The sequence below is a fragment of the Mercenaria mercenaria genome, chromosome 4 (assembly GCF_021730395.1).
Source record: "Mercenaria mercenaria strain notata chromosome 4, MADL_Memer_1, whole genome shotgun sequence".
NCBI lineage: Eukaryota > Metazoa > Mollusca > Bivalvia > Venerida > Veneridae > Mercenaria > Mercenaria mercenaria.
In genome coordinates this window covers 9,887,475-9,910,101 of record NC_069364.1, presented here as the reverse complement: position 1 = coordinate 9,910,101, position 22,627 = coordinate 9,887,475, and the positions used below count along the sequence as shown (strand labels likewise).

General features: G+C 35.0%; 1 protein-coding gene across 4 annotated transcripts in view; it reads left to right on the top strand.

Annotated features, from left to right (window-relative positions):
• LOC128556196 (E3 ubiquitin-protein ligase rnf213-alpha-like) overlaps positions 1-22,627 on the top strand; it is a 119,149-nt gene that overhangs the window by 49,722 nt on the left and 46,800 nt on the right. For all 4 annotated transcript variants that reach the window (XR_008370483.1, XM_053540364.1, XM_053540363.1 and 1 more), the window contains 13 exons: positions 692-889; positions 1,638-1,777; positions 2,805-3,006; positions 3,243-3,403; positions 4,099-4,496; positions 6,651-6,801; positions 7,069-7,234; positions 11,250-11,427; positions 12,887-13,062; positions 15,833-16,057; positions 18,671-18,864; positions 19,359-19,464; positions 22,384-22,484. Coding sequence is in view for 3 of the 4 variants with exons in the window: in XM_053540364.1 (XP_053396339.1) it covers positions 692-889; positions 1,638-1,777; positions 2,805-3,006; positions 3,243-3,403; positions 4,099-4,496; positions 6,651-6,801; positions 7,069-7,234; positions 11,250-11,427; positions 12,887-13,062; positions 15,833-16,057; positions 18,671-18,864; positions 19,359-19,464; positions 22,384-22,484 (2,396 nt within the window). In the remaining variant the exon portion in view is untranslated. The remainder of the gene's footprint in view (positions 1-691; positions 890-1,637; positions 1,778-2,804; positions 3,007-3,242; positions 3,404-4,098; positions 4,497-6,650; positions 6,802-7,068; positions 7,235-11,249; positions 11,428-12,886; positions 13,063-15,832; positions 16,058-18,670; positions 18,865-19,358; positions 19,465-22,383; positions 22,485-22,627) is intronic.

Here is a 22,627-nt window from a genome sequence, read left to right as displayed (position 1 = left end):
GATTGGACGACAGGATAAACTAATATAAGATAAATGCCGCATTCCAGTCCCCATATCAGTTGTTCCACAATTTAAATAATTTTGATACTAGATCATCAGGGATTAAAAACTAGGTTTCTAGGTCACATCATAGAAAAGCCTAATTAATATTCTATTGAGGCCACATTTTCACCCTATCTACAGGAAACCTGGCCTGAATGATTGTCCTTGTAAAGTAAATGTTATGATTTGAACTGGGTCATAAGGTTCCAAGACAAGGTCTCCAGATGAAGTCATAACATTAGAGGCTACACATTTTCTACCTGATAACTATGAAACTGGTAAGGTTGTTTGTCTTTACGAAGACCAGACATGGTTTGAATCTGGATTGTCTGGAGTCAAACCTTATGTCACTTGGTTGAATCGTAGAGAATTAGAGACTGTCAGAGCCAAAATGAAAGCCTTTAAACAACCTGCTTGATGGATCCTTACTAGATTTGGTATTTAGTATCATTAGTTGAAACTGTTTAAAGTATGATTTAATTTGGCCGCTGGATCCAAAAATGGTATGTTTGAATTTTATGTAATTGAATGTGGAGAGTGTTTCCTCAGTGAGAATGACAGTAAAATCTGTAGTGTCCTGTAAATAATTTTATTCAACTACTGTCTCTTTATATATCACCATAAAGACTCTTGCATCATATCTTTCTAGGTCCTTCAGGATGCTAAGTCAGTGCTGCTGTGGTGTGCTACTCCAGAATCTCTGTTTAGGCTGGAAAACAGTGTCCTTTCTAAAGAAGAGAAGAAATTGCTTGAACACTGCTACTTCAAAAAACAGACTCATGAAAGTTTTATTCAGTATGTGAATGTAAAACTTGGAAAACAACAATGTGAACAGCTCTTTGCTCAGGTGAGAAAAGTGCAGTACCATAAAGAGATTGCAAATACATGAAGTGATATATATTTTGTTAAAATGAAGAAACAGACTAACTTTAAACAAAGAAAACTCTGCTTTAGGCAGATTAGTTCTGTTTCAGTTTATGATTGTTATGATCATTTGGAAACCCAGAAAAAAAATTGCAAAATTTATCCAAAGAACCTTAAAAACAAATAAAATTTAAAGGTCTTTTTAAAGCACAGAATGCATAGCAAGCAAAATAATAGCAGTTTCAGTTTGATTAAAATTTTTAATCTGTTCAATACTACATCCTGCATATAGAAACAAAAATCATGCCACAAAATATCATACATACATGTAAGTTGCAACAGTTTTGTTAAACTGATGACATTGCAATATTTTCTACAATTTATTTATAATAAAATGGCACATTGATAAATTCCAATTAAAAATGTTCAGTCCTCTTGAATCATACCCAAATGTTTCAAAAATAAGGACATGAAATTATATGTTTTGTTTGACCATATATGCCTATATTAAACGTGCACAATTTCATTTGATATATATTTCAGATGTTTTTTGCTACTGTCAAAATTGTCATCAGAGCAAAATAAAGTTTTTTACCAAATGTTTTTGTTGATTTCTGAGCTGAATGATATTATAAACCAGATTCTAATTTAACTGTGTGTGTGTTGTCAAAGAACATAGGGACAGAAAGAGAAAATCAAAGTAAAAAGTGTGAATTTACGATACATTTTAGATAACTACCCATTCTAAACTGATGGCAGGTGTTCACAAAGGCGAAATCAGCAAGGCTACAGGTATTCACATGGAGAAAATACTGCTGCTTGAAACCTTGTCCTCTTTTGATACAGAGCAACAGTTTAGCAACAGAATTCAGTAAGTAACATTAATACATTTTTGCATAAAATGAAAAAAAAAGATTCCAGGAAGCACTGCATACAATAAATTTGATCTTCTGAAGTAGGCCACAAAACTCACAACCCAACAAACATTTCAACAGCAATAAACATTGTGCCAGACAAACATTGAATAAACAAAATGCCACGAGCAATAAACATTACCAGACAAAGATGGAATAACAAAATGCTGCGAACAGTAAGCATTGCCAGGCAAACATTGAACATACAAAATGCGATGGGTAATAAACATTGCCAAACAAACATGGAACACAAAATGCCACAAGCAGTAAAAACTGCCACACAAACATGGCATGCACAAAATGGAACACACAATGCCAGGCAAACATGGTACGCATAAAATGCAATGAGCAATAAACATTGCCAGGCAAACATGGAACACACAAAATGCCAGGAGCAATAAACATTGCCAGACAAACATGGATTGCACAAAATGCCATGAGCAATAAACATCGCCGGACAAACATAGAACACAAAATGTCGCATAACGGGGCTGATAAAAACTATACAGTGGGAGTACTGTCCGTCTGCAGCAAAAGCTACAGGGATTTAAAATCAACTGAATAGATACTGAACCAAACTGGAAGTATTTAAAACAAGTTTCTTAAATAGAAGCAACTCGAATAAAGTGACAGCTTCAAAGATGTACATGTACATAAGTAGTGTAGGGAATGCCACCACGGTATAGGCAAGTCTTCATACCAAACAAACATTTGAAAAGATATTACATTGTACTGGTAAAACTAAGTAAACAGAAGTGTACAAACAAAATAAGTTGGAAGCATAGACAACAACCTAGCAAAATATTAGTAGATTCAGTTTGAGTCGCTTCATAAATGGTAATGAAATGTGCAACAGCTCTCATGCACCCAAAGTGTGCAATATGACTTCTGTTTACCAACTTGTCTTAATTTAAGAAAACAATTCAATAAGGTAATGATTTAAGTGTACTCATTCATTCATTTTATTAATTATTTTGTTTAAAGGCAGCATATTCAAAGTGCAGGCAAAGATCCCAGCCTCATGATAATACAGTGCGACTCGGGTAATGTGAATGCAAATCTTATAGCCTGTGCCCGCTACTGTGTCATGGACGAATTTGAGAAGATGAGAGAAGAACTCCAAGCACCAGTACATGTTGTTTTCATTGTTCAACTGCCTAGAGGGGCATTGTTTACTGGCTTTCAGGTACAAAATGTTTCAGTTTTTCCCCACATACATGTATATTGCTGAGCAGACTTTGCTAATTGCTTTGTTCAGCTTTGTAATGCATTTATGCAATGATAGGGAAACAGGTGCCAGTTTTGACTTTGATAAAATTAAATGAAATTAGTTGCAGAAAATGCATGTTGTGGCTGTCTAGTCCATTTCATTGTTTATGAGGCTATGTTGATTTCGTATTAAAATTTCTGCTTTATTTTTAGTGTGGAATTTGGCACTCGGCACATATAGATGACTTGTACACAGCAGACATGAATATGCCTACCCTGCAAGACATGCAAGGAAAATCTGTAGCAACAATATTCACGAATGCTGTTACTGAACCTGTCAAAATGGAAATTGAGGATGGAGTTTCCAGACAAAAGTAATAACTCTTCAAGTTTTTCACCAGCTTATTAAGAGAAATGATTTAAATTGATTGTTTTATATTTTCCCTCGGTTATGAGTTAAAACAGGGATTTCCTTGCATGCTGAAGGAGAAATTAAAAAAAAGTTTTTTCAAACTTTTCTGTTTAAACTGATGGTTGAAATGTTAAATGTTTTTACACCTTGGTGGAAACTGCTAAACACATAATATCAAATTGTGTTCTAAGCAAATTTACCACAAAGAAGTTATTACAATAAAAAGTGTTCTTTCAAGGAACCATTTAGTTATAATGTTTAATTTTATTTTGACATAAAAAAAAATTCCCCAAATACTTACCGGTACACATGCGAAACGTGTATATGCTGCTCTTTGCGAAATTGTTGTGGCACTAAATATTTTCTTAATATACAGTTATTAAGAATCCATATTTTCAAAAGGTTTAAAGGACAGATTTTCTTATACTTAAAAAGGAGCAATAGCATTCTAATCTAATGCCTGATGTCCTTAGTTTAAACATACCTATTTCAGAAATAACATTACAGTTATGTTTCACAAATAAGAAGTACGAAATGGATTTGAACAAAAGAAAACTTTTAAAGTTCTTCTCCTTGTCTGATGTTTTTGAATTTGGCACAGCCTGAATATAAATTGTAGAAAAATATTTAAAAATGATTGTCTTTGAATAATAATAGTGATCATGAAATAGAGGAAATGGAATGGAGTGGAAATGAGGACAGACATATGTCACCAAGGGAATGTCGTAGCGAGGAGTTCGATGGTACAGTTGAACCTGGGACTGAATATATGATGAGAGAGGAACCATTACAGTTAGATGATGTACTCTTGGACTTGCAAAGTGTTGATAATCATCAGAACCTGACTCAAGGAGAATATGGTCAGCGTAAAATAAATGTTAAGGGACTTATACTAGCTTGCGTACAAGCAGCGCTGTCTATGGTGAAGGATAAAGTAGAACACAAGACTAAAGAAACAGAAAGAGTGGCAATGAAAGATAGAGTCGAGTATAAAAGTAAAGAATTAGACAGAGTGGCATTGGTACTGGAACTAGTACATCAAGAACAAGTTGAAGGTACTTCAAACATTTTTTGAGGTTATAGAATATGGATTTTTTCTGTAAATTTCTTTTATATATATTTATTTCTGTCAGAGCTGATGTGCAAAAACCAGTATAAGGGCTTTAATACCAGCAAGGATCCAGATCATTTCTCATCCATACTGTTTATGTGTCAGTGTTAGCACTTGTATGCAACTGATAAGTGATAAGTTTAAAATACATAATGTTTTCACACAGTGGCGCTCATAAAATGAATTCAAGAAAAAAAAATATGAAGAGCCATATGTAAGATGTTTATGTAAATTTTATGCATTGTCAATTACATATTGCAGAAAGCAACCTTTTTAGCTTTAATGAGACAAAGTTCTCAAGGTGAGCTATTGTGATCACCCTTTGTCTGTTGTCCGAGATGCGTTGTCCATCATCAACAATATGACTTTCAACACTAGAATCTTGGGTCAGAATGTAACCTTCATGGGGCCTCCATGTGCGAGTGGTTAAAGTCGCTGACTTCAAATCACTTGCCCCACATTGATGTGGGTTCAAGCCTCACTTGGGGCGTTTAATTTTTCATGTGAGGAAACCATCCAGCTGGCTTACGAAAGGTTGGTGGTTCTATCCAGGTGCTCGCTTGTGATGAAATAATGCATGGAGGGGCACCTGGGGTCTTCCTCCACCATCAAAGCTGGAAAGTCGCCAAATGACCTATAATTGTGTCGGTGCGACATTAAACCCAACAAAATAAATAAATAGAATGTTACCCTTATTAAAATCTCACATGAGTTTGTACTGTGTCATCTGGGACCAGAAACTAGGCCACTTGGTCATTTAATAGGAAAACCTTTTTCTCACTCTAGAGACCAAATTTTCAACCTCATTGTCATTTAACTTGTCAGAGTGTTCGTCTTTATAAAGAGTAGCTCAAGTTTGAAGGTCTTAAACTAGGCCACTACATCAAATATAGGAAAACCTTGTTAACACTCTAGTTGCCACATTATATGTCTGATTATTATACATCTTTAGAGACTAAATTTTCTACTTTAGGGTCATGAATCTATGTCAGAATGTTTGTCTGTATGATTTGTAAGCCAAAGTTTATGCCTGAGATACTTGAAGACCTTAGCTTGGCCACTAGAGCAATTCATAGAAAAAATTTCTCAACACTGTAGAGGTCACATTTTCTAGCTTATCATCTTAATTATTTGCCAGGATGCTGGTCTCTATGAAATGTAGGTCAAGTTTAATATTAGGATAAATGAGGTCATAAACTAGGTCACAAGGTCAGATCATATAAACATTAACAGAATCCAGATGAAGTAATGGGCGGAGAGTTACCTTGGTTTTTCCTCCACCATGAAAAGCTGGAACACTGCCATATGAGCTATGATGGTGTCACTACAATATTAAACCCGTCAAAAACAAAAACAAAACAAAAATTAGGCCACTAGGTCAGATCATTGAAAAATTGATTAATGATATACCTGATTTACATAAAATGTTGCCAGAATTATTAGTTCAATAAAATCTACTTTAAACATATCAAAGAGATGTTCCTTCAGTACATAATAATAAATTGCCACCAGAGAGGGTAGTCACTTTTTCATGTATGCAGTATTTCCTATATACATATAGTAGATACTTTAAAAATCTTTCAGAAAATGCTGGCTCTATTTTGAAATAATGACATAGTTATATTCCATACGTGACCCTCTATAAAACATGATCAGACAATCTGTGAAACTTGATTGTGCGATCTAAGACCATCATGGACCTTTTGTTCAAGTGTTTGTCACAAAAATAGCTGTTAAGCTTACTTTTCATAACAGTTTGTTTGTTTGTTTTGGGTTTAACACCATTTTTCAACAGTATTTCAGTCATGTAACGGCGGGCAGTTAACCTAACCAGTTTTCCTGGATTCTGTACCAGTACAAACCTGTTCTCCATAAGTAACTGCCAACTTCCCCACATGAATCAGAGGTGGAGGACGAATGATTTTAGACACAATGTCGTTTATCAAATAGTCATGGAGAACATACGCCCCGCCCGAGGATTGAACTCACGACCCCGCGATCCGTAGACCAACGCTCTTACCTACTGAGCTGAGCGGGCGGGTTCTTTTCATAACAGAGTTAACATATGTTTAAACAATATAATGATATATTATTATAGGGCAAGCATCATTCCTGCATGGAGTGTGTTGTCTTATAGCCAAACTTCTGAAGGAGAAAGAATCAAAGAAACAAAGTGACAGCATTGCCCATAATTGGCTTATAAATGAAGCTGCCTCATCAGAAAATATCAATAAGGCTGGAACATTTAGGTTTGTATTGATGTTTTAAAGAATTTTTGTATGATGTTAGAGTGAGAGACTGTTTTTGAAAATAAACGTTTCAAAGAAAACTTTGATTGGAATGTGAGAACAAATATAGAGTGGTTGTTTGTAAAATGTTTCTCTGTGCTTTTTTGTAAATTGATGGGGTAGTTTATGTTTATCAATGTTTGAAGCAAACAGTGTAGTAAAATGCAAATATGCAAATATAACACCATAACCCAATATCTACATAAAACTTACACTTGTGTTTTCTAGACAATCATGTTTTCAAACTCTGGAGGCCAAAATTGCTCCAATCTTAGCTGGAATTATTGCTTATTTGGATACCAATGACAACATGAAGATTTTACAAGAACATTGTCTGTGGAAACAAGAATTATGGTTGAAAGTTCTTAATACTGCAGATGCCATAAATCTTCAGGTTTGGTTTATATTAGTTTTCTTTTACCCGGAATGTTACTTAGTTTGTGTATCCTTGTATCTTGGCTTTACATTTATGTTCAGTTTATCTGCATTCAATTGTATCTAAATGGTAAAATTTATGTAAATGTCATATTAAATATATATTTCAAACCAAGTGGTCTCTTCTTACATTGAACTTGTATTTGGTGTAGGAGAATTTATTTACAAGGTTACATTTAATGTTTATGTTATATTACGTAACAAGTAATATCAAAAATATCAAAACAATAACAAGAAATTTCTGTATTTCACCTTTTCTTTGTGTTCCTTTTTAGCTCACCTGTCATATAGTGACAGGGTGAGCTTTTGTGATCGCATTTTGGCTGTCATCCGTCCATCCACAATTTCTTGTGAACTCAAAAGAGACCACATTTTTGTACCCCCCGACAACAAAGTTGTAAGGGGGGGTATACTGGTTTCAGGTTGTCTGTCTGTCTGTCCGTCTGTCTGTCTGGCCGTCTGTCCGTAGACGCAATCTTGTGCGCACCATCTCTCCTTATCCCCTTGACAGAATTTAATGAAACTTCACACAAGTGATCAGTACCAACAGTAGTTGTGCATGGGGCATGTTAGGTTCTTTTAGAAAAAAAATTTGCAGAGTTATGGGACTTTGTTTTTTTTGTTACTATACTATATACATAGACACAATCTTGTGCGCACCATCTCTCCTCATCCCCTTGACACAATTTAATGAAACTTCACACAAGTGATCAGTACCAACAGTAGTTGTGCATGGGGCATGTTAGGTTCTTGCAGCGACAAAAATTGCAGAGTTATGGGACTTTGTTTCTTGTTAACATACTATGTACATACAGTCTGCATATGCAATCTTGTGCGTGCCTAATCTACCAAACCCTTACACACAATTTAATGAAACATCACACAAGTGATCAGTACCAACTCTAGTTGTGCATGGTGCATGTTACATTCTTTTAGATAAATATTCTGCATAGTTATGGGACTTTGTTTTTTGTTACTATACTGTATACATACAGTCTATATACATACAGTCCACATAATTATGCAGTCTTGTGTGCGTCAAATTGCAATGTACTGTGTCAGTGCATGCGGGGGGTACATTCATCACCTTTAGTGATAGCTCTAGTTTTATCAATTTTAATCAAACTTGTACACAACTTGTATTGGCATAATATCTCAGTTCCTTTTGGAAATTGGCCAGATCCTGTATTTGGTTCCACAGTTATGGCCCCTTACAGGGCCAAAATTTGCTGTTTTTGGGTTTGAACACGATAGAGACCACATTTTGCAATCAACTTTAATCAAACTTGCACACAACTTGTATTGACCTAATACCTCGATTCCTTTTGAAAATTGGCCAGATCCTATCATGGGTTCCAGAGTTATGACCCCTTAAAGGGCCAAATTTGCTATTTTGGACTTTGCAGCCATATAGAGACTTCATTTATGGTTATATTTAATACAAACTTGCAAAATATCTTTAACAACAATATGTCTTGGTTTCCATGATGAATCTTGTCAGATCCAATTATAGGTTATGGAGTTACAGCCCTTAATTGACCCCTGAAAGAGCCAACATTGTTAAGTTTACCTTGTGAACACGATAGAATTGACATTTTATATTTGATTTTAATCACACTTACACATGAGTGAAGCCACAATGAGATCTGGGTTCCTTTTAAAAACTGGCTAGATTCCATCATGGGTTATTAACCAGGTTTTCGTAAACCTGAGTTATTAGATTGGGGTAGATGTCGGTCGGGCAGCGTCAAACTGGTGTTTCCGGTCAATAACTTTTGTTTCGGTAAAGATATTTGAATAAAACTTGGTATGTATGTAGCTTATATCAAGACAAAGGCTGGGATTGATTTTGGGGTTTCTGGGGTCAAGGTCAAGGTCACTGTTACTTTAAATAGAAAAAGGGTTTCCGGTCAATAACTTTTGTTTCGGTAAAGATATTTGAATAAAACTTGGTATGTATGTAGCTTATATCAAGACAAAGGCTGGGATTGATTTTGGGGTTTCTGGGATCAAGGTCAAGGTCACTGTTACTTAAAATAGAAAAAGGGTTTCCGGTCAATAACTTAACTTAGGAATGATCTATCATGATGAAACTTGGTGTATAGAAAACTTATATAAAGTTGTAGCTTGGGATTGATTTTGGGGTTTCTGGGATCAAGGTCAAGGTCATTGTTACTGAAATAGGGTTAGGGTTAGCATATCTTCTACATGCATGGAGGGATTTTGATGAAAGTTGGCACAATTGTTCACCATCATGAGACGGAGTGTCATGCGCAAGAACCAGGTCCCTAGGTCTAAGGTCAAGGTCACACTTAGAGGTCAAAGGATACAAGAATGAAAACTTTGTCCGGAGCATATCTTCTTCATGCATAGAGGGATTTTGATGTAACTTGGCACAATTATACACCATCATGAGACGAAGTGTCTTGCGCAGTTCCCTTCTTTAGAATTACTTCCCTTTGTTGTTACTATAAATAGCTTATATTGCAACTTTTTCATTACTAGACGTAGGGAAAAATCGAGACCACTTTTCTGTAGTACAACATGCATGTTACATCCAATTTTGAGGTGTATTTTGACCAATCTCTACCTGGTTAGGATTTCTGTGTGGACTTTTTTTTTTTGTATTTTTTTTTTTTTTTTTCTCAAGATTAACTTCCCCCTTAGTTGTTACTATAAATAACTTATATTGTAACTTTTTTATAATTGACCGTAGGGAAAAACCAAGACCACTTTTCTGTGGTACAACATAGTTGTTACTTTCTAATTTTAGGTGTATTTTAAGGTATCTCTACCTGGTAAGGAGTTTTTTTGTGGACTTAGAAAAACAAAAGAATTACAATGATTACTAAACAACCATAAAATTAAAATTACATCTGCAAATACAGGTGCTAGAGTAAAGAAATTTGCTGTGACGGGCGTATATTGTGACATTCTGGCACTCTTGTTTATTCTTATGAAAAGTGTTGAAAACCTGGTTTTGTGGCATTGCCGCGTTTCTTGTATTTTCTATTTTGACCCTTTCAGCCATATAAAGGTTTCATTTATGCTTTGATTTGATACAAACTTTTACAGATGATCTCTAGGCCTGAATGAAACTGGGTCATGTCCGGTCAAAAATTAGGTCATCAAGTCAAATCAAAGGAACAGCTTGTTAACAACCCAGAGGCCAAATTTATGACCCTATCTTCATGAAACTTGGTCAAAATGACTATCTTGATGATTTCTAGGTCAAGGTAAAAACTGGGTTATATGGGATCAAAAAACTAGGTTACCCTGCCAATCAAAGGAAAAGCTTGTTCACACTCTTAAGGCCACATTATGTTCCTCTCACCATAAAACTTAATCAGAATTTTTATCTTGATGATTCCTATGCCAAGTTTGAAATTGGGTCATATGGTGTCAGAAACTAGGTCACCTGGTCAAATCGAAAAGGAAAAGCTTGTTAACACTCATGTTCTTTTGATGTCTGCATGAAATATCATATGAATTTTTATCTGGGCCATGTGGGGTCAGATACCAGGTCACCATGTCAAATTCAGGAAAAAGCTTTTTTACACCCTAGGGGGCACATTTTTTATTTTATCTTTGAAAAACTTCGTCAGAATGTTTGTTATTATGAAGTCTTGGACAAGTTCGAATCTGGGTATAAAACTAGGTCACAGGTCAGATCAAAGAAAATGCTTGTTTACAAGCGTTTTCGCCATGTCTTTTGGTCCAATCTTGATAAAAATTGGTGAGACTATTTGTCTCAATGAAATCACTAGGTAAAACATGTTTACACTGTTATGGTATATTATTCAGGTGAGTGACCTCGGGCCATCTTGGCCCTCTTGTTTAATTACTCTCCCCGATATATAAACCTTTAATAGAAACTGATTTTGAGAGCATTCCATTGGAAGTGGAGAAAGAGAAGTATTAAGCTTTTGTTTATTGATAAATCCTAGTTTTCTGTAAATGCTGCTTTATAATAGTTTGCAGATTTACAGTCACCTAAAAGACAGAGTGACCTTCTTGAGGTAGTTGTCATGACAACAGGATGTGAAGGGCACATGTTCAGTGCTAGAATGCCATTCTCTTGGCTCCTAATCAACCAGATCAGTGAAATACTAAAACTGCATCACCCAGCTGCAGAGTCACATGACCATGAAGGTAAGCTAGTAAAAATGTTCTGGGGTCTCATGTTTTTGCGGGGTTGGGGTAGCGGGGAAATGGAGGCTCAAAGAGAGCTCTTGTCCATCTGTACGTATTTGTGTCATGTATGCCACAAAAAATACTTTACCCAGAGTCATCAAACCTCACAGCATTGATACTCAGCATATAAAATTATGCACCTGGAGTTTTAATTGGGATCTCGCACAGCCAGACCAGAGATAATGCCCTTAAATAAGTCAAAACATACGTAAAAGGGGCCTACAAGTTTTTGTCGCATGTAACTGAATAAGTATTTGACCTAGGATTATGAAACGTTACAGAAATACACAGCATGTGAAGTTGCACACCTGATTATATTCAGCCAGACAAATGTTATGGCCATTGACTTTAAGTCAAATATGCATAAAAGAGCATAAAACTGCAGGTATCTTAAAATGCATAAGACCTAGAATCAGTAAACATAGTATTAAATTTATTCAGTATGAGAAGATGTGCACCTTGGGTATTTGTTCTGGATTTCTGTCTGTCAGACCAGAATTATGGGTTTCACTTGACCAGGCCAGAGCTATGGTCCTTGACTAAGTGAAAAATACAGATAGCTAAAAAGTTTGTGTTGCATATATCTTAAAAATATTTCACCTTGAATCATTAAACCATGTAGGAATATAATTCGGCATATGAATTTGTGCACATGAGTCTCTGTGAAAATGAATTTTACTTTGCAAGAATTATGGCCCTTGACTTTGTCAAAAATATACATTTTGCGTCCCATGTATCTCATAATTTACTTGACCTGAAGTCATAAAACATCTGAGGATTGATATTTAGCAGGTGAAGTTGTGTACCTGGTGTTCTCTTTGGGCTTTCACTCAGCTAAACTAGAGTTTTGGTCCTTTATTAAGTGAAACATACACTTACACAGCTTAAAAGTTTAAGTTGCATTTATCTTAAAAATATTTAATCCAGTCATGAAACCATGCACACACATCTAGTTGAGATGATTTTCAGTATTTGATAGTAATTCTCATTATAATTTTTTCACTGTTTGATATCACTAAGAAACAATTTTGGTCAACTTTACAGCATTTGATAGTGGAGGAAGACCCAGGTGACCCTTCAGATGTTATTTCATGTATGGACGGACTGGCATTATTTAAGGTCCAAAAGAGGACACGTTAAGCAATTTATTATTGTGGAAAAAATGGTTCCCTCACTGCTTTGAATTCTAGTCATTTGCAAAAAAACTTCACATTTTATACAGTGTTCCTTGAATTATTTCATGTATGAAAATTTTATAGTGCTGATTTGAAACCAGTAAGAGAAAATCATAAATGATAATTGGAAGATTGTGTGTAAGGAATGAAAACAATTTTATAGGAAATATTTTTGATATGCACCAGTGCTGGATTAGATGTTGAGATTTAGAAAAATAATGCATTTCTTTATTTTCGAACAGAAGGAGATGATAATAATCCAAAAGCTATATCAGCAGTAAAAGTGTTGAGTGAACATGCAATAGGAAATATTACAAGATGTATAAGTCAAGAGCAAGATTTTGCAGAAGCTGTCCAAGAATATATACATGACTTTGTGTGCACTATGTATCATGCTGGCTCAGAACAGGAACATCAGGTAGCTTCTTAAATACAAGTCATTATTATACACACAAAAGATGAAGTAGCTAAAACATCATATTGTGAATAAGCTAATCAAAAGGTGTCTAGTGGATACATTTAAAATTCATCTGTGCGTCATACATGATGAAATGCACGAAAATATAGGTAACACTAGGTTTCGATCAGATTGCATTTTTTGTATGTTGTGGAGAAAAAGTTATCAATTTGGGAGTTGACAGCTATACTATATATGACTATATTGTTGTCATCTTTCAGTGATCCTGTACAGGATCAACTTTTTTGCATCAAGGCGTGCCTGTACTTTTAGCTCATAACAATACAGCGGTTAACACCGAGGATAGTGGATAAGTCAAGCCTCACTAATTGTCGTTGAATCATGCATTTGTGATAAATTGCATTATTTATGTAATGCAAGCAACAAAAAATGGCCACTATTGTGATAATCCTCGTTTCTATCTGTCTTTGCATATTAATTATAGTAGAACCACTATTTGCCTGTTAAATTATTCTTATAAATAGCTTCAGATTTGGAGTTCAGTTTAATAATAAAGTCTGCTTTTATTAGATGCTATATGTGAAATATCAGAAACATGCGAAAAGTACAATTAATTTCATGAAGAAAATACTGTGACAGAATATTGCATAGCGTGAAGGGACTCATTATATTATACCCCGTGTCCGTCTGTCTGTCCGCTAGCAATTATGTGTCCAGTCTGTAACTCTTGAACCCCCTTGAAGGATTTCAAGGTAACTTGACACAAATGTTCACCACATAAAGACGACGTGCAGAGCGCATGTTCTGGATGGCTCGCTTCAAGGTTAAGCACACGTAGGGGTCAATAGACATATGAGTGTGTTTCATGCGCACTTTGTCACTCTTGAACTGCTTAAATGTAAAGAAACTTTGCACAAATGTTCTCCACATTGACTCTACATGTCTCGCTTCAAGGTCAAGGTCACGTTTAAGGATCATATGTCATTGCTCTGTAACTCTTGAACCCCCTGGTAGGATTTCAAGGTAACTTGACACAAATGTTCATCACATAAAGACGACGTGCAGAGCGCATGTTCTGGATGGTTCGCTTCAAGGTTAAGCACACTTAGGGGTCAATAGTCATATGAGTGTGTTTCATGTCCACTTTGTCACTCTTGAACTGCTTAAAGGATTGTAAAGAAACTTTGCACAAATGTTCACCACATTGACTCTACATGTCTCTCTTCAAGGTCAAGGTCACACTTGGGGATCCACACGCGAAAAGTTTTAGAAATTTCTCATTAGTGTCCCGCACACACACACACACACACACACACACACACACTATTAAAGATAAAAGTGTTGGCGTCGCTTGTCCGCAGTAATATATTATCAATAGGATCATCCTATGTACTTCTCGTATTTTCAGGCTTTTTCATTTTCATGACAAATCCGGATAGACATATTGGACCTTTTTTGTTAAGTTATTTGTTATTGTCAACTGTATATTGTGGAATAAAAATTCCGCTTATGATCACAAAGCATGATTGACTGAAAAATGTGTTTAGGATAAGAGAGCAGTTATTTGCACCATTTAATTGCAGTCTTACCTGTTACGTTTGTTACATGCTTAAGAATAAGATACATATAATTTTGCCTGCACGTGTTTGTTATGTGCTTAAGCTATTAAGTTTAGGCATACTTTGCGTCTGAGGTATTCTGCGACACTTTGTCGTCGTTAAATCGCCTGTCTTCATTAAACCATGAAATATAGTGTTCATGAAAGTTTCTAGAGCTACATTATATCTTCTTAACCACCATGACAATTTTCATAACAGTAGCGTCAATTGTTAACTTTATCAGTGCAGTCTGCAGAACGTGCAACCCATGACCTAGGACCAAGGTCAAGATCATATTTTGAGGTCAAGGTCAAAATTTAAAAGATTAGCTTCAGGTCTGCTCAGTATTATCCAAACATCTTGGAACATTTTCATAAAACAAACACACCAAGACACTGTAAGAGTATACAGCCAAGGTCACTCGGTCCAAGGTTAAGGTCACACTTGGTGGTCAAATAACTTCATGTCTGCATAGCGCACAATCCATGATAATGCTAAAGATTTTTATAAAACTAGCATCTAGTTTGTTTACCTCATCAAGATGATGTGCCCAGCTTATGACAAGGTTACTAGGTTGTAGGTCAGGGACACGAAGGTCAATGATCAAAAAGGTTAAATTTGTGTTCAGGCCACATCTTAATCATTGGACAATTTTTTTTTATAAAACTAGCATCGTTTGTGAACCTCATCAGATCAAAATGCACAAGTCAGATCTCTAGGTCTAAGGTCAAGGTCTGTCTTGAAGATCAAAGGTCATGATCATAACATTTTACCTTTTCTATATCAAAGTGGCATCATTCTGGGGAAATAAGTTGCCTTTAATTACAAGTCTAGTTCAAACAAATTGGTGCTATTGCATAATACCTATAATACCTTCTCCTGAGATATCACAGGTCAAGTAGAATCTTCATAATGCAGATATATTATAATCAAGTCTGTAAGAAGAGCAAGCTTCATTAACTATGGTTGGAATTTCTCATAAATTGGAATGTATTTTGATATGGGAGAAACATCAGAAATATTAAATATAAAATAGGAAAACTTGAAAAAATGCTGCACATAGAACTTTCTATAAAAGACTGAATCTTTTCATAAATTATGTAACACACAGTTTATATCAGGAAGAAATCATTTGTATTGTTACAATTGTCATGTGCTCTAATTTATTTCAGTTGGTGTGTCAGTCAGTGTTCTATGTGACCAATCAAATGGCAAATAACACTACAGAGAATATGTTGCTACATAGCCTAGTGAATGTTCATATGGCCTACCAGAAACTTGCTCCAAGGCTTACCTACTTTAGAGCCATGAACAGTGTATGGCCAGAATGTAGTGCCACTATTATCAGCTTAAAAGAAGAGAAGCCAAATCATTTCATGTTTGAAGAACAGGAATTTGTAAGTTTTTCAGAAATATATCACGTTTTGTTATAGCTTGAAAATTTAAGCTGATGATCTTATGTCTGATAGGACTAGCAGTGATTTACAAATGTAAAAAGGCTATACTTAAAGATGGTACCTAAAAATTCAAATTGCATCTGATATTAATTTCTGTTGAAAATTTTATACTGGAGTACCTCAATTTTATAATGGTTTAACTTTCGTACTTCATTTTTCATGCGGAAAGACAATATTTGATCCGAAAATTTGGTCCTACTTGGAAAATTAAAGCCAGTGACAGATAACTCTTCTAGGACTATTTAGTTATGTGAACAAAGTATGTATAGATTCGGATGTGTTTCCCAAAAATATACCATTAGTTTACTTCAACATCTATGAATAATCATTCAAACAAAAAAAGTTTAGCAATATCTTTCATTTTCAAATGAAATAATTCAAAGACAATTATTTTTAGCTCGACTATTTGAAGAATAGTCTAGCTATTCTACTCACCCTGGCGTCGGCGTCGGCATCACACCTTGGTTAAGTTTTTGCATGCAAGTACATACAGCCATCAATTAAAGGCATATAGCTTTGAAACTTATTTTTTCTTTTTCTAGGTCAATTACCAACCTCTCTGGGTCAAGTCCCATAACTCTGACATGTATTTTGAGCAAATTATGCCCCCTTTTGGACTTAGAAAATTTTGGTTAAAGTTTTACATGCAAGTTACTATCTCCAAAACTAATGCAGATATTGATTTGAAACTTCACATGTGTCTTCGGGGTTATAAAACTAGTTGATAGCAGCAAGTCCCATAACTCTGACCTTCATTTTGGCCAAATTATGCCCCCTTTTGGACTTAGAAAATTCTGGTTAAAGTTTTGCGTGCAAGTACATACAGCTATTTCTAAAAGGCATATAGATTTGAAACTTATTTTTTCTTTTTCTAGATCAATTACCAACCTCACTGGGTCAAGTCCCATAACTTTGACATGTATTTTGAGCAAATTATGCCCCCTTTTGGACTTAGAAAATTTTGGTTAAAGTTTTACATGCAAGTTACTATCTCCAAAACTAATGCAGATATTGATTTGAAACTTCACATGTGTCTTCGCGGTTATAAAACTAGTTGATAGCAGCAAGTCCCATAACTCTGACCTTCATTTTGGCCAAATTATGCCCCCTTTTGGACTTAGAAAATTCTGGTTAAAGTTTTGCGTGCAAGTACATACAGCTATTTCTAAAAAGTATAGATTTGAAACTTATTTTTTCTTTTTCTAGATCAATTGCCAACCTCACTGGGTCAAGTCCCATAACTCTTACATGTATTTTGAGCAAATTATTCCCCTTTTTGGACTTAGAAAATCCTGGTTAAAGTTTTGCGTGCAAGTACATACAGCAATTACTAAAAGGCATATAGATTTGAAACTTATTTTTTCTTTTTCTAGATCAATTACCAACCTCACTGGGTCAAGTCCCATAACTCTGGCATGTATTTTGGGCAAATTATGCCCCCTTTTGGACTTTGAAAATTCTGGTTAAAGTTTTACATGCGAGTTTCTATCTCCAAAACTAATGCAGATATTGAATTGAAGCTTCACATGTGCCTTCGGGGTTATAAAACTAGTTGATAGCAGCAAGTCCTATAACTGATATGCATTTTGGTCAAATTATTCCCCCATTTTGAACTTAAAACTCTTTTGATATTTAACCTTTTTGGGTAATATTTTCCTGCTTCTGGGACAATATTTCGAATAGTCGAGCTTGGCTGTCTTACGGACAGCTCTTGTTATTCATTACTGTCAGTAATTTACAGGTATGGTATGATCACAGGAAAGAAAACATTATTCGTGAAAAAAAAATATAAACTATAAACATTTTACGACATCAAATCCCTCAGCATTTTACAAAATTCGTTTGCCAAGAATAATCAAGGCCTCAAAATGTATGAGTTAAAAACAGAGCGATATAAAAATGTATATTCTATCTGACGGTCACATCAAAACCATACCAAAAACTGTGCCGAAAGAAGTTATTTCACTTTTTAGAGCCATGAACAGTGTATGGCCAGAATGTAGTGCCACTATTTTACCTAATGTACCTAATTTGCATATTGACCGAGGAGTGTGGAATCACATTTACCTTGCTTAATTTGCCATTACAGAAACTTCTATTAATATATTGTAGACGGTCATTAGTATAAATAATATGGTTGTGTTAGTTACAAAGAAATGACATTCACCTTTCTTTAGCTAATCCATCAAAATAATGAAGCCGGTTTGGTTCCCGTATTTACTGAATGGTAATATGCTGCGTGGGATAAGCAATGTGCGCTTAAGTTTTGCACTTGATTTGTTGTTGTTGCCATTGAATACATGGCTTTAGGTATGCTAAATTCATAAATTGCACACTTACCATGTATCTTAAAGTATCCATTTTTGTGTTTATGAACAGTATAGAATGTGACAGATAAAGAGGGGGGTGATAAGATAAGAAAATAAGGGGTGGTGGAACGTTAAAATATCACCAACAGACAAGACAATTTAAGCAGCATTTTAAATGAAACAAATGGTTGTTATTGGATATGCATAGCACAGATATTAACTGTTATTGTTTCGTCTTTTTTAGACATTTTCCTCACTGTGTCTGCTCGTAGAAAATCTGTCACCAAAGCCTAATGACCTGAATAACCCAAAAGGTCGCTGTCACTGGTTAAACAGAGTTCATCATTACAGACCTGTTGTAGAAAAAGTGATCAGTTTGCACGGAGAAGATCCAGAACTCTATGGGGCACATAGTTACCAGTCTGTACAAATGGCAAAGTATGCATTTATTTTATTTAGATTTTTAAATCTTGCAGTGAATTTCATACGTGCTCTCTAAACAACAACTTGAACAACTCCTCAAGCAAAATGTGTCATTCTTTTTTTTTCATTATAACAATCTTTGACATTATTGAAGCTTTCACTGTCATATTACATATTAAGTAGTTCATATAATTAGACAACACTGTAACAACAGTTGTAGAATTTCATAATTACTGAATTCTGTCATGGACCAGGTCAATAAACGAGAACATCAGGAATGGAAAAGTGCATATTTTTTATGTCCTTACAAGTTTGTCTAGCATTGTTGATTATGTTTTGCACATTAGTTCAGTATGCCCTAATTACAGGATACAGACTACATACTTGTATTTTTAAAAAATATAAGGCACAGGACTTACTCAGCATCTTGTTTTACTTTTTATTTTCATACATATATCAAACTTAAATCGGAAGGTTGATCCCCAAAAATTGTACATGTGTTTTTTCAGGAGGTTATGGAGTAGAGTTACAGTTGTGAAACTATTCCTGGAGCATGTATGTGCATTTGAGAGCGAAGACAAAATCATAATTAAGCACTGTTTGCCGCTTTGGAAGGTAATAACGTTTTCAGATTCTGCATTGTAGTAGGTGGTTTGATGTTTTCAGCAGTAATATCATTTGAATATGTTGGAACTTACTTATTCAAACATACTGTGTTTTACCTGTGATTCTGTTTTTCTGAAATAAATTGACCCAGGTTCTTCCACACTAATTCTTGGTTTCGTTTTTTTGTTATAAAGTTAGTATTAATCAACTTATTGCTTAGTGTTAGTAGTTTTTACCTTCTAACATAATACTTACTTCCCGAGTTGTTATACTACGTGGTTTTAACACCATCCAAATATGTCTGTTTCACTGCGTGTAAAATTTAATGATTTGATATAAATATTCTATTAAGATAAATATAAAAATACTTTTTTTGTTTGAATGAGATGATGAAATTTTAAGATTAATAATCACTGGAAAAACAGTGATTCAAGGAAAAAATGAGTAGAATGGAAATTTTAAATGAACCACATAAAAATTATACTGCAGTGGTGTTTATGTAAAATGATTTCAACTTTATGTCTACAAATATTATAAGATTCTTTCACTGGTTGTAGGTGCAGATGGGAATTTCCGGTCTCAAGGGTAACTGTTTAAGCGGTAACGAGGCTCCAGCCTAAACAGTTACCCGAGAGCTGGATATTCCCATCTGCACCTATAACCAGTGACAGAATCTTTTTTCTTGCATACCGATATCAAAATAATAATAAAAATAAAATCAATTGAACGGGTTTCTTTTTAGAACTATTTCTTATAGCAGCATATTTAAACAAAGCGCTGGAAAGGAAAGACGTCATGACATTTCAAAGACAGATAATGTTTAGTTCCGGTTTTGTTTTATCAATTGCAGCGTAACATTATGAATTTTTGGCTCACCTGAGCACTTTGTGTTCAAAGGTGAGCTTTTGTGATTGCCCTGTTTCAGTCGTCCGTCATCATCAGTCGTCTGTCCGTCAGTCGTCCGTCGTCAACAATTTGACTGTTAACACTCTAGAGGTCACAATTTTGGCCCAGTCTTAATGAAACTTGGTCAGAATGTTACCCTCAATAAAATCTTGGACGAATTTGATATCGGGTCATCTGGGGTCAAAAACTAGGTCACCAGGTCAAATCAAAGGAAAAGCTTGTTAACTCTCTAGAGGTCACAATTTTGGCCAAATCTTAAAGAAACTTGGTCAGAATGTTACCCTCAATAAAATCTTGGATGAGTTCGATATTGGGTCATCTGGGATCAAAAACTAGGTCACCAGGTCAAATCAAGGGAAAAGCTTGTTAACACTCTAGAGGTCACAATTTTGGCCCAATCTTAATGAAACTTTGTCAGAATGTTACCCTCAATAAAATCTTGGACAAGTTCGATATTGGGTTATCTGGGGTCAAAAAGTAGGTCACCATGTCAAATCAAAGTAAAAGCTTGTTAACACTGTAGAGGCCACATTTATGACTATATTTTCATGAAACTTGGTCAGAATGTTAATCTTGATAGTCTTAAGATCCAGTTTGAATCTGGGTCATGTAGGAACAAAAACTAGGTCACCATGTCAAATCAAAGGAGAAACTAGTTAGCACTGTAGAGGTCACATTTATGACCAAATTTTATCGAAACTTGGTCAGAATGTTGATCTTGATGATCTATAGGTCAAGTTCAAATCTGGGTCAGATGGGGTCAAAAACTAGGTCAAATCAAAGGAAAAGCTTGTTAACACCTAGAGACCACATTTATGACTCTATCTTCATGAAACTTAGTCAGAATGTTAATCTTGATGATCTTTAGGTGAAGTTCGAATCTGAGTCGTGTGGGGTCAAAAACTAGGTCACCGAGTCAAATCAAAGGAAAAGCTAGTTAACACTTTAGAGACCACATTTATGACCAAATCGTAATGAAACTTGGTCAGAATGTTAGTATTGATGATCTTTAGGTCAATAGGTCAGGTGAGCGATAAAGGGCCTTCATGGCCCTCTTGTTGATAGAATAAAGTGTTTTGAATTGAGATATATATTGACAGGAACAAAGAGGAACTGTCAAGGTACTGGATTTTTATTCCATTTTTTTTTTAAATAAAATATATATAACTATATAAATCTTCTACATATATGCCTCTTTCTTGTAACTCCGAGCCTTCTCATTGATCCGAGCCTTTGGAAAATTTGCACTTGCAGCTATTTCCTGTTTCTAAATTTTATGTATGTTGTGGCAAATAATATGACAGTTAAACAAAAATAAAAAGAAAATAGTATTACTTGCATTAAAATAGAAATATACACAACAGAAAATTTTGGCACAAAATTTGCTTATCTAAAACCACTGGGGTAATATATTACCTTCTTACAGAAAACAGAAACCACTTATTTTAAAACTTTTTTGTCCGCAAACACAATAATATATCTGTTCTTAATTTTAAAACAGACCTTTTTCAAAAAACGCCTTATTTTTTCAGAGCTAGTACAAATGATCGCAAGTCTCGGTTCAACGAGAAAGAATCTGGCTGTTTCAGACGGTTAGGGTCATCATGTGAAAGCCTGGATTATTCATTTACAACAATCCTTAGAATTTTTCTTGATGGGGATTTTTTAAGTTTAGATGTTGGAGTATCAAACTATAGCAAAAACTCTTTTGAAACTTAAAACTGTTACTGACCGGCACTGAAATACCGGTTAAGGGGCTTGGAATAACGAGAAAAGGTCATATGTAGTTCGTAATACATCATTTAAAGCACCAGAGTCATCTTACACCCCGGGGTGTAAGATGGATTTTTCCGGCACCAGTAAAAATACCGGAAATCCCCGTCTGGTATGCATGAATAGAATGACCTGTTAGTTTGACTTTGGAAAAACGTTTAGTTGGAGTTTGTCTTGTTGCTAGTGCTGCAAGCAGTACCATTGCAATACTGATGAACATGATTTAATATTTCTCTTTTGTAACTACAGATACTTGGTGAGGAGACAGACTTGAAGGAAATGAAGTCTCTTACAAATGTTGAAAAGTTCCTCAAAAGTTGTAATAAGCAAGCCATGAAGGAGTATTTAGGGTAATGTAAATAAAAAATTTAGTTGAATATTGAAACTAAATTAAATATTGAGTTCTATGCAGAAATAATTACTCCCTAGGTTTCAAAAACTTTGGAGGCATATATATTGTTGGATCTATTATATTGTTGGATCTGTTCATTGG